The 12,500-nt window shown below is 36.5% G+C and overlaps 1 protein-coding gene across 2 annotated transcripts in view; it reads right to left on the bottom strand.

Moving 5' to 3' along the window:
* LOC138028323 (calcium-binding protein 39-like) overlaps positions 1 to 12,500 on the bottom strand; it is a 24,194-nt gene that overhangs the window by 1,142 nt on the left and 10,552 nt on the right. For both annotated transcript variants that reach the window (XM_068875807.1, XM_068875806.1), the window contains 8 exons: positions 10,108 to 10,211; positions 9,337 to 9,455; positions 8,579 to 8,747; positions 6,693 to 6,752; positions 6,074 to 6,139; positions 5,434 to 5,577; positions 1,124 to 1,229; positions 1 to 372 (listed from right to left, as the gene is read on the bottom strand). The exon at positions 1 to 372 is cut by the window's left edge and continues 1,142 nt beyond it. In XM_068875807.1, coding sequence (XP_068731908.1) covers positions 314 to 372; positions 1,124 to 1,229; positions 5,434 to 5,577; positions 6,074 to 6,139; positions 6,693 to 6,752; positions 8,579 to 8,747; positions 9,337 to 9,455; positions 10,108 to 10,211 — 827 coding nt within the window. In that variant the 3' untranslated portion in view covers positions 1 to 313. The remainder of the gene's footprint in view (positions 373 to 1,123; positions 1,230 to 5,433; positions 5,578 to 6,073; positions 6,140 to 6,692; positions 6,753 to 8,578; positions 8,748 to 9,336; positions 9,456 to 10,107; positions 10,212 to 12,500) is intronic.

Genomic DNA, 12,500 nt, shown 5'->3' with positions numbered 1-12,500 from the left:
TCTGCTTTACCCAATTACATTGAGATACTCAGTTCCCCTTTCTTGGGAATTATTTAAGACGGAGGTTTCCATGGTAACCATAATGATAAGATGTGTGCAGACTATACTGTTTTTCCATTCCAGAATGATAAGTGGAAGGAAATCTCTACTATTTATGATTGAATCTCAACTACCGCTTCACAACTTGGGTATAACCTTCTAACTTCAAACATTATTGAGCTTGGCAGTTAATGCTAGAGACAAGCTTAAAAATCTAGTTGAGGCTGAATACAAAATAAAATCTACATGATCAATTCTAAATTGGTTGAATACTTCACAGTTCTTTTATTTGTTTGATTAGGTACGTTTTCTCGTCATTGAATTGCTCATCCTCTGAAAAAGATAAAAATAAAGAAAAGCATAGTCAAACATTGGTGGTAAAGTACTCATAAAAGGTTTAACAGAAACAAGAGAGCTGGCTTACTAGCGAGGAAGGGAAAACACAGTGAGACACAAATATTACCTAAACTCAAGTTATGGACGCAATTTTAGCAATTGCGTAGAGAAGCCTGAAAAATTCAGGACTTCAACGGGGTTTGAACCCGTGACCTCGCGATACCGGTGCGACGCTCTAACCACCGAAGCCACGGGTTCAAACCCCGTTGAAGTCCTGAAATTTTCAGGCTTCTCTACGCAATTGATAAAATTGCGTACAAACTGCGAGGATCATAGCCTCACTTGATTTCATATCCGCAGTTCAGTATTTGAATCATTTCATACATCATTTCGCTCATTTAATGATAAAAATAAGCGAAAGAAGTTTTACACAACCTACATGTCATCATTTTCAAGTGAGGAAAGAATAAAATTAATAACTTAATATATACCATGCGAGGTGATAAAAAAAAGGTGTAAAAGTGTACATGTAAATGGTGACAAATTTAAATTTAAACAAATAGTTTTGCGGGTATGGAGTCTGATTGTGTGTTTAAGCATAGCCTCTTCTTCTCTAGGAATAACATTTCATAAATCAGACAGTCTAGTTTTCCGTTACACTTCTTCAAAACGGAAAAATTGTTGGTGAGGTCACCGATGTTTCAAGTCTTACTCTTACAGTTAGGGAATTAAACAGTGACAAAAATACCTGTCCTATCGTTATGAAAGTTTGTCAGGAACTCAACAAGCTTGTCTTTGTTTTTGACGAGGATCTCCTGAATAGGCAGTGCCTTATTAGGGTTTGCAACAAACACCTGCAAAAAAAAAGAGGAAAAAAAAACATCAAATGACAAATGAAAAAATGTAATTTTCGCACTGTTGTAGTATAATGCTCTCACCACCATCAAGCCTTTTAAATGCTACCTCCAAGGGCCATTCCGGTATTGCGCAAGGAACTGGGGTGAGTTTCAAACTTGAACCAATCGAATATTTTACAATGACTGAAACATTCTCGCGCGCTCATTGGCTAATTTTTGTCAATAAGCGGAGATAACAGACACATAAATTTATAACTTATGCGATATTGACGCGATATTGCTCACGTCAGATTGAAGTTTCTCGCATTTTTTCTCGCGTTTTTCTTTTGTCTTGCGTTAATCTTCACCCCTCTGCCTTTTTGGTATTGTAAAAAACAAATTGATGCCAGTTTTTCATGCGTCTGTCCTGTTATTGACAATGAATTTCGTCATAACATTGTCAAATAACAGGACAAACTGATATCAGTTTGTTAAATTGACTCCATAACATGAAAAAAACATTGACATTGGCCATCTGTCCAAGTTTGATGCTTTTAGGTCGAACAGAGACCAAGATACAGACTTCAAAATCCATACAAACTCCTAAAGTTTTATCAGATTTGGGACAAGTGGAAAATCCTGTCATATACCAACTGTTTGGAAACAGGTGATGTGAAAATTACCTTTTCCCCCTATTTTTCTGAATATTTAATTATTACGGAAATCGTAAGGAGTTTATATAGTTTTGGGGGACACAGCCTCAAAATTAGCAACTAATTCTCGACACTGCTATTACGATAATCATAAAGTATCAAACGGCTTTGAATATACGATTATCGTTATTTCATGAAACTGACTGTGGAAAGGAATTCTGGGAATTGAACATTTTTCTTTTAAAACACTACCCAGATATCCGGACTTGGGACTCGAACCTACGATTATTAGCTTAACCACTAAACCACCGAGTCGCCGCTTGCTTCGGCAAAATTGTTTTAAAACACAATAATTAACAATTATTCCACGAGCTGAGCGCGCGTTGGATATGAGATGGTAAATAGCCAACGAGGCGCGTAGCGCCGAGTTGGGTATAACCACTCTCATATCCAACAAGCGCGAATGGAATAATTGTTTTATTAAATTCCTTAAACTCCAAAAGTTTAGAAGTACGAAATACGGGCGAAAAAAGCGAGAAAATCCTAGCGAAATCGAAAAAAGTTGATGAAGATGCGATGTTGTGTAATACCTCGTGGTCAGACAGACGCAGGCTCATCACAAAAACATTTCTTACCTTTTCGCGTATCTCTAAGCTTCGAAAGTGATCTAAACTTTCCACGAAAACGTTTTTCTTTTGCTTTATACCGAAAGAAATTTCACTTTCTGGCGTAAACGTTTTTAGTTTAGCAACGCTAAGCGCAATCATTTACCATATAAGGTCAAACTAAGGTATATGAGCTGATATTGGAGATTGAGTGAACCAATCAGAGCACGAGAATTGCATTATCCCAGGTTGAGAATTTAATAATTAACAATTATTCCATGAGCGCGCGTTGGATATGAGATGGTAAATAGCCAACGAGGCGCGTAGCGCCGAGTTGGCTATAACCACTCTCATATCCAACAAGCGCGAATGGAATAATTGTTTTATTAAATTCCTTAAACTCCAAAAGTTTAGAAGTACGAAATACGGGCGAAAAAAGCGAGAAAATCCTAGCGAAATCGAAAAAAGTCGATGAAGATGCGATGTTGTGTAATACCTCGTGGTCAGACAGACGCAGGCATATCACAAAAACATTTCTTACCTTTTCGCGTATCTCTAAGCTTCGAAAGTGATCTAAACTTTCCACAAAAACGTTTTTCTTTTGCTTTATACCGAAAGAAATTTCGCTTTTTGGCGTAAACGTTTTTAGTTTAGCAAAGCTAAGCGCAATCATTTACCATATAAGGTCAAACTAAGGTATATGAGCTGATAACCGAGACTGAGCGAACCAATCAGAGCACGAGAATTACATTATCCGAGGTTGAGAATTTAATAATTAACAATTATCCAGCGAAATCGCGCGGAATATATGGCCGTAGGCCGAGTTGGCCAAAATCAGGCGATTTCGCAGTACAATTGTTTTATTATTCAACACACTGACGACAAAGCACAATTTTCTACGTTTATTGGAAAAAAAAGCTGCAAAAACTACCATTTTTCTCCCAGACACAAAATTACGTATATCGCAGGATATACGTTGAGTACTCACGACGAATATTGAGCGCGCTATGACCATATTTGGACATTTTCAAAATGTGTTGAATAATAAAGATAGTTTACGTCATAGAAAGTGCTTTGTACTGGGTTTTATTCACTCGTTGTTTGTGTCAAAAACCCGAACGAGCGAGGCGCGAACGAGTGAGTTTTTTGTTACACATAAAACGAGAATTTTCATTGAAATAGTTTTCTGAACGCAAATTAGAAACAAAAACTCACTAACAATAGAACCAAATGCAAATTTAATAGCAATGGAAAATACTGGAGTACATGTACATCAAGGAAATAAAGTGCTGAACGGAAAAATGCACTTACAAAAGCTTTTTTTTAAATTTTAGTACGATATCAATAAATAGGATTAAGTCTCATTTAGTCACTGTCTGATTCAATAACAAAGTACGATTTGCACGAGTGATTGGCATGGAAACACCTTTACGCTATCGTTGATTGGTTATACTTTAACACGTGAAAGAGCTGTACGCCATTCTGATTGGTTGTATACTGCTTTTTTCACATGTGAAAATAAAGCGAAAAGATTTCTACAAATGAGCTTTATGGAATAAAATTCTCATAAGACCGGGCTGTAAACGTGCGCTAACACTCGTTAACAAATTATTTTACACAACCAACGAGAAAGGTCAGGCCAATTTGGAAATGCCTGACAACGAATAACAAATATTACAGAAACTTTGCAACTGGTTCATCGAGGTCTAGTGAATAGAAGCTGTTCATATAAGCCGAACCTCCGTGTTCAAATCCCGTCCAGGGACTGTTTTTACTTTTTTCTCTTTTTATCTGCTACCACAAGTCCTGGGAATTAGACCAGTGTATATGGAATGTAATTATGATATGCATCTTATTCGATGGTTTAATTAACACATAATACGAGCGGATATTTTGCGAGTTGCGCCTTTTTGACTGGCCAAAGTAATTACCTTAGTTTTGGTTTTACGAAACTCGATTGAAACTCACTCTAACAGGTCTATAATTACTTTATTATTAAGTTTCCCCAGTTAGTAGAGGGATATTCCCCCTCGGTTAGATACCTTTGACACGTTAATAAATCAATTGATTGATTGATTTTTGCATTAGAACAAGAACGTGAGTGGAACGTTCGTAGCTTAGTAACCAGGCGTTACATCGCACGCGCAGATGGAAAACTGGACACCGGAAGCAGTCTTTTTCAAATGTTCCGGCAGCAACGATTTTTGGGAAAAAGGTGCGGCTTATCTGCGGGTGTTTACTGTAGTCCATTTTACAGTCGTTTCCTTAGTTACCTGGCCTATGAATGAACTTGAGGCTGGAGTTGACCCGTAGTTTTGATGGAAACCTCACTGCTTTTCTTATGTAAATTCCAACTAATTAGCACGAGCACAACATTATTAACACAGGAAAAGTAGGGAGGTCTGTATCATAACAAGGTCAACTCCAGCCTCACTTCCATGTAAAGGCCATTTTACTAAGCATGTGACTGTAAATAGGTCTGTGCATTGCACTGGTATGTAATTTCATTTTTGGGTCTTTGAATTGAAACTTTTTAAGCTACATAATAGGCCATTCCCGAGTTCATGTCTGCCTCCTCTTCAAAGCGAGTCTAGGTGCGAAGTTTTTCTTATGAAAATTAGTTTTCATTCATATGTAAAGTAGAACGCACTTTGACTTGCTTTGAAGAGGAGGCGGACATGAACTCGAAAATGGCCTATTTCATAATTCTCTGAACCAGACTACTGTAGCATTAGATTATTATGTATGGAGTTAAGATTGAAGTAGATTTTCAGAATTATTATATGTTTTAAAATATGAGTAGCCCACTTGGTACCTATTACTGCTTTGAGTCGATTTGAGCAATTTTCTTGGCAGATTTGCAGTTTCTACTAAGCCCCCATGTCCCCTTCTCATCACAGGATGCGGTTAATTAAATGCAACTGCAAAAGTTTATAACCAGACAGTAATCATTAAAAAACTTACCTTGAATACATGAAAAGCTTCAAACTGAATGTTTCTACTCTTGTCCTTGAGCATATTCATCATGAGCTTCAAGTTTTCTGGGTTGCTAATGTATTGCGTCATCACTGTGAAATTGTGGCGATCTAGTAAGAGCTCACCAAGAAGCTATGAATGAGGACACATGGTGATTAGAGAGCACTAATCAGACTGTCCGTTTGAGTCAAGGACAGCCATAGAAATCAATTGACAATGTTTCAGGGCCTGGTTCCTGGAAGGAGGAATAAATTATACCCGCTATAACAGTTATTCCAGGCATAAATCTGCTATTCTAACAGAACAGAATTTATTCCGAGGATAAAGGCATTCATGGAATAAGGCACTTTTATCCCTGGAATTCAGTTAGTACACCCTTCAGGAACGGGCCCCAGGTAAGTTTAGAAGAAATCTGAATGGCTCCAATGAGAGGTAATGTCAGAGGGTCTGCATATTTTCTTGATAGGTTAGGTCACTTGAGCTGGATCAACACTAATACCGAAACTCTACTGCTTCAAAGTTAGTCAGGAGCATACTTACATGTCACCAAAATATTCTGCTACATTTCTTGATATTGCTCTTACTACCAAAGAACTTGCCATTGAGAATAATGGAATTGATTTCCTACCTTTAATGACTGTCTTTTTGTGACATAATTTTCAGAGTATAGCAGCTTGCTGTAATGCCCAAAAAACTAGAGGAGAGAATGAACCAAATGAATTTGTGCATTTATAAAAAAACTACCATCTGATGATTGAAAAAGCGGTAAAAGTTAAGAATCCGATCCCACCAATGCGTCGGCCAACTCTTTATTGATCATTGACTTTTTAATATGTGGTGGCTCCTAAAGGAGCCGTTTGTAATTGCAATTTTAATGCAGTGGAAACTGGGTTCTAATATCACGAAATACAAGATGGCGGTCAAAAGTAAATTTCTTATTTTCATATCTTAGTGAAAGTTTTCCGTCGAAGACATTTCCGTTCAGTTTGAAAAAGGTACGTTTAGGTTTTCAACAGTTCAATAAGGCCCAAATGAGTCACCGACACGCCACCGATGCACCACCAATGCACCACCGACGCATCTTATACATTATAAGATTAAACAGCGGCCAACACGTCCGCCTACAGTCGACCAACAGTCGGCCGACAGTTAAGAATCTGATCCCACCAATGCGCCGACCCACACGTCGGCCAACGCGTTGGTGGGATCGGATTCTTAACTTTTACTGAAAAAGCTGTCTAACAAACCTTGTCATATTGTTTTTCAAGGATTTCTGCACACAGGATTTTGTGTCTTGTGAGAAGCTCCTACATAAAAAGGAATGTCAACATTTTCATGTCACAAGATCCTCCTGTTAGGCCAGTTGCTAACACCTGTTCATGATTCATGAGTTTGGCGGTTGCAAGCCAACCTGCATCCACTGCATTTGGCAGGTGAGAAGACTAACATCATACCCCCCACCAAACAAATAAACTGCTTTGTGAGCTCACAGATATCCATAGCAATTTGTGGTTTGAGTTGCACCACAAAATAATTTTCTCCAATATTGGTTAACACCAGTGGCTTGGCTGTATTCCCCTTCTTGATTAATAATAATAATAATAATAATAATAATAATAGTATTATTATTATTAGTAGTAGTAGTAGTAGTAGTATTGAGACAATCTTTTTAAGGCCCTCTAAGGCCCTATACAGACAAGGCAAGTTGTTATCGATGACTGTTTAAAGTCAACAAGAAAAGAAGAACCGACTTTAAAAATCATTTGCGTTGCTGTCTCTGTAGACTTAAGTAATCGATAATTTGCTCATAGATGGGAGTTGTCGATAACAAAATGGCTGCATTTGTTGTCAACAACTAAATTAGTTTTTCTTTTCAAAAGGAAAACTGCTTTAGTTGTCAATGACAAACTTTGTTGTAGACAGCTTCACTCTTCACTATTTGTTGTTGATACGGTAACTTGATTCACACATGCAATGTTCTGTTATTGATAATTTTTTTGTTATCGTCAACTAAAAAGTTATCGAAAAAGTCATTTTTATTTTTATCGATAACAACTTGCCTTGTCTGTGGAGGCCTAACTTTCATTTCATGAATTATATTCATGCAAGATATCTGCACTTCACACTCCCTTTCTTAAACTCATTAATAATTCATAAGCCAAAAACAAAAGAAATCACTACCGTGAAGAAAGTTTGGATATGTGGTCTTAATTAGCATAAAATTTTGCCAACTTTGATCATAAATATCTCCTTTGAGAAGCAATATCAAACACTCGAAAGAGTGTTTCATCAGATATCCAACCACCTCAAAATCGGTTAAAAAACTCGGCCTTCGGCCTCGTTTTTCAACTAGCTTCTTGGTGTTTGGACATCCGATGAAACACTTCTTCTCGTGTTTGATATATTACTTCTCAAACTCATTAAAAATTCATAAGCACAGCAAATCAGCGCCCTGACATTTTAAACTTTTTATTATTTTAAGGTGCTGGTACCCTTCAGTTATCATATTTATATTTAATTAAAGTGCTACTATGACCAAAAAAAAGCACTTTTTATTTTTCTTTGGATTTCAAAACTATGTTCACTAAACAGTAACTGATCAAAGTTTTAAGCCTTGATTTAAAAAAGACACCTGCTTATTTTAACTGGAATTTTCCTGTTTAATGGTCTGCCATTCTTGAGAGAGCTGGATCGCGGAGAAAGTTATGTCAAAGACTCAATAGTTTAAGAATGCAATGCCTGTGTACGCGGCTGAATTAATATGCAGCACAGGCTTTCTACAGACTTTTAAACTCATGTTTTGCATATATAATAAGCTGCGTCTACACACTGAAATTTTAAGCTAGTGAGTAAATGACGTCAATTTTCCCTAGATCCAACCCTCTGAGGTCCAGTCGGTCATTTTGGAATGTGAGTAATGGCAGACCGTGAAATCCAAAACTTACAGTCAAAGTAAATAGCCTTTGGATAAAAATCAAACCTTAAAATTTTGCTAGTCAAATGTTGAGCAATAAAACTTTCAAAATCCTAAGAAAAAAAGTGATTTTTTGATCATAGTAGCACTTAAATTATTTTTGTAATTTAGTTTATTTAAATATCTGAGGTACAATAAACATCTTGTTGTTGTTGGTACCTTAAATGTTGTGAATGCATCTGATGCAATGTCGAAGGTCGACATTTCCACATACTCAAAGAACTTGTAAAACCTGTCATTTTCAAGAATAATCCTGGCCAGTGATTCATGACGGATGCACTCTCGGAGCATAACTCCACAGTTTAATGCTACTTCATGGGTGTCATATCTGAAATGGATAAAAATAAACATGTAAGTAAGGCTCTGGAACTTCCTGACAAAGCTAAACGTATTTAATGCTGCAGCATTATTTTTCTTAAACTTGAACCCTTCATCGCAATTTTTATTTTGTGAACAATATTATTCATGAAAAGATGCCCATTATAAGGAACGGGTTATGAATGTTGATAATAATTGGAAACCACTCACCAAGTCGAGGTGGCTAGTGGTGGATATTCACTGAGCTGCGAAGCCGCAAAGTAAATATCCACCACTAGCCAGTGGAATAGTTGTTTTAGTATATATTAATACAGTGAGATAATATAGCACAAAAAGATGATTTTAATTCATTTATTTCTGCAAAGATTACAACATTTTCAGGCGCAATACGCAAATTGCTTGGAGATGAATAGCAATGGTTATCCTGAGTTTGAGTAGTCAGTAAGTGTGCATGTTCAACTCTATCCACTGTTTTGTTAAATACTAAAAAGTACTGTTTTTTATATAACAACACTAATTTGAAACACTAAAGCATAAGTCAGTTTGCTCACACAACAGACACTACAGACTTAGTTTCTTCAGAATGACTGAAATTTTACCCAGAAATAAGCGAGAATAAGACTTCATGACTTGTAGAAGCGTACTCCACTGTGGGAAAACGAGTGCCAATCTGTCTCCTTAAAATGTTGTTCCAAATTTGAGCAACATCCTTCTTGCACTAGTAGAAAAAATAATGTGACAAAAAGAATCAGTCAGTTTATCTCTTCATCAACAAAGAAAATAATGATATTTTACTGAACATACGCACAGCAACATAGAATCAATTAATTTGTTAAATGGATGCGAACAAAAATCTTGAGCAATAAAAAATTAAAAAAAATACATAAATATTACAAAGTTAAGATGCTGTAATTATTTAAATAATTATTGATCAAGTGACTTTTTTCTTAGGACATGGTAGGCTGTTCCAGAGAGTAACACTGATATAACTAAAACCATTATTTTTTTTTTCATCCTGTGTAGTTTGTCCAAGGAAAGGGAACAACTACTGTAGTTTACTCAGAGAATCCCTTAAGAAATAATGGGTTTCATTGTTTCAAAAATTTAGATGAAAGATACTGGGGAACAGCCGAGACCATTTAAAGATAAAATGTACCATAAATCTTTTCATCTGAGTTGATGAAAGGAATTGGCAACCCCATAATGAAATAAGGAAGTTAGCATGCAAGAAGCATGGTTAACAGTAGTCTTGTTCATGCTTTTGACTCTTTAATTGACACACTGATAATACAATTTTTTTTACAATTATTGGTGGGAGGTCTGCCTTTCAACTTCAATACCATCCTTGGAACCAAATGTTACAAACTTACCTCAAAGTCCAACCTATGGAGGTGGGTAATAAGCGAAATGAATACATTGCTGGTGTAAAACTCTTGTGCTAACTGAGCAACTTGTTCTGAGAGCGGTGGTTGATCTAAGGCAAAGTGATGAAAACAAGTGCTAAATTAAGCATTAAACGGAAATTAAGTTCTAAACTGTTACAGTAAAAAAATAATATTTAATGTACGTAATACTGATGGAAAGTATAACCTTGCACCCAAGGGTCTCACTAAGGGCTCCAGTGGGGTTGTTAAACTTTGATCCTACTGTAGGTCCATAATTATAAATGCCCAATTTTGATATACATCTTAAAGTGTCTCTTTAAGCATTTGCTACCTATTTCTAGCCATAATGCAATAATTATTGTAAGAGTTAGCATAATATTTTGGTCAGGACAAATGCAGCCTTTTATTTTTAATTGTAAGTCTGACTTTAGGGGACATTTCGTGATGTTTAATGTCTTTATTATTCCACTATTACACCATTTTACCATATTTAATCAAGAGGACATGCAAAATACGAGACGGTTTAATGCTCTGTAGTGTCCCAGTTTGACCGGTTTAGAACAGAGCAAATGCGGACGGAATGGCAGTTTTTCTATGAAAGAAATTGTTTTCAACAAGATGCCAAGCCTATTTCATTTTGTTTATTCAATCAAATAACGATCTTTGAATGGCTTTTTGTGCTGTTTACATCGTTTGCACATGCCCTGAAAGACAGATGATGCATTTTTTTCAAAACACTCTTACCTAATAAAATTGAAGCAAAATAACACCTTTTTGTAGTGGAATAATACATCTCTTATTCGATGCTTTAACATATAATACCCGCAGACATTTTGCTCATTGCTTGTATACTACACAACTCACAAAATATCCGCGTGTATTATATGTTTAACTATCGAATAAGATGTATGTATTCATAGACACAAGTGATGTTAAGGACGGTGCCTACTAATTCAAAGGTATTTTTGTGTGTTTTATAAATATGCCAGAAAATCAGATCTTGACAAGTGTTATTGAAATCCAAAAAGACAACTAGGGGTAACCACACATTTTTCAAGGGTAATTAATAAAAAATATTCGTAAAAGCCTTGAAATACAAAGCAATGTAGAGCGGTCTTTTCCAAATTGAAGCTTAATTATCTCTGAAAAATTCATGGTTACCCCCATTTTTTTTTTTTTGGAGAGCAAGAGTACTTGCTAAGTTCTGCTGTCTCCGAATAGTTTTAAACCACGCAAAAATATCCCTGTATTAGTAAGCACCACCAAAGGGAAACCCGATTATCTTGAGATGCGCAGAACGTACGTGCAAATTAACAATGGTAGTAGTTAATAGTTAGTTAGTAAAAGTAAGTAGCCCGAGTCATTTTTTCAGGAGCCCAGAATTAACTAGTTAAAGGTGAAGATGAATCACCTTGTGACCAGTTAAGCGCATGTTCGGGCTACTCCTTCCAAAATTTGGTCACCCGCGCTTGCAAGTAAGGTGCCCCAAGTGGGGGACCATTGGGTGCCAGCCTTGTAAATAATATTAATGAGAATGTTCAGAAAGGTTCAGTCTGTTCCATGACATGTCAGAGTTGTCCACAGCAGGTTTTGCTAATAGTCAACAAAAGTGAAAACTGGTGTTGGACAACTTGACATGGTGAGTTTAATTTCTTTAGTTGATTAAGGAGAGAACTTCACTTAACTACTCCATTACTCCATCAAAAATAATATTGTGAAACAATAATCTTTCCATGTACAAATTAGGAGCATTTGACAATGTTTTAGGGACACAATCAGAGGTAACAATGTCTGAGTGTACAAAAGATAATTAGTTTACTTCAATGGAATTTGATCATCTTGGAAAAAGTAGTCCTGAGAAGGACTGTTGGCTGTGACTGATGTTTTGAGTGGAAGTTATCTTCAGAGTCTTTGCTCAGGTCGTGCAAACGTCAGTGACTGCCAACAGTCCCTCTCAGGAACATTTTCATCCAGATGATCAAATTCCATAGAGGTATTGCGTTCAAACCATTTTCTATAAACAGTATTAATTTACTCTTGAGAGCAGTTCCTTGAAAATGCTAGAAATTGTGCTTCTGAGAATCCACTTAGCCTCCTCACCCTGCTGATTGTAGCTTTGCTGCTTGGTTCCCTGGTTTTTAATTTTTTACCGGGTTGCCATTCCAGTCAGAAAACAAGTTAAATTTAGTTGTTTTCTTTTTTTTCTTCTTTTTTTCTGTGTCGGGAAAAGTCTTTCCTGTCACTCCCCTGCTAAGTGGTGTCTTTGTGCAAAGAGCCTTCTGCACGTATTTTGGCAGGTTTCAGGGGGTAGCAGAAACTTGTAGATTTCTCTGGTGTACACAGTAGAATATTTAATTAACCTGCAATGGCGTTGAAGT

The sequence above is a fragment of the Montipora capricornis genome, chromosome 13, assembly GCF_036669925.1.
Source record: "Montipora capricornis isolate CH-2021 chromosome 13, ASM3666992v2, whole genome shotgun sequence".
Taxonomy (NCBI): Eukaryota; Metazoa; Cnidaria; class Anthozoa; order Scleractinia; family Acroporidae; genus Montipora; species Montipora capricornis.
This window is presented reverse-complemented; position numbering and strand designations above follow the sequence as displayed.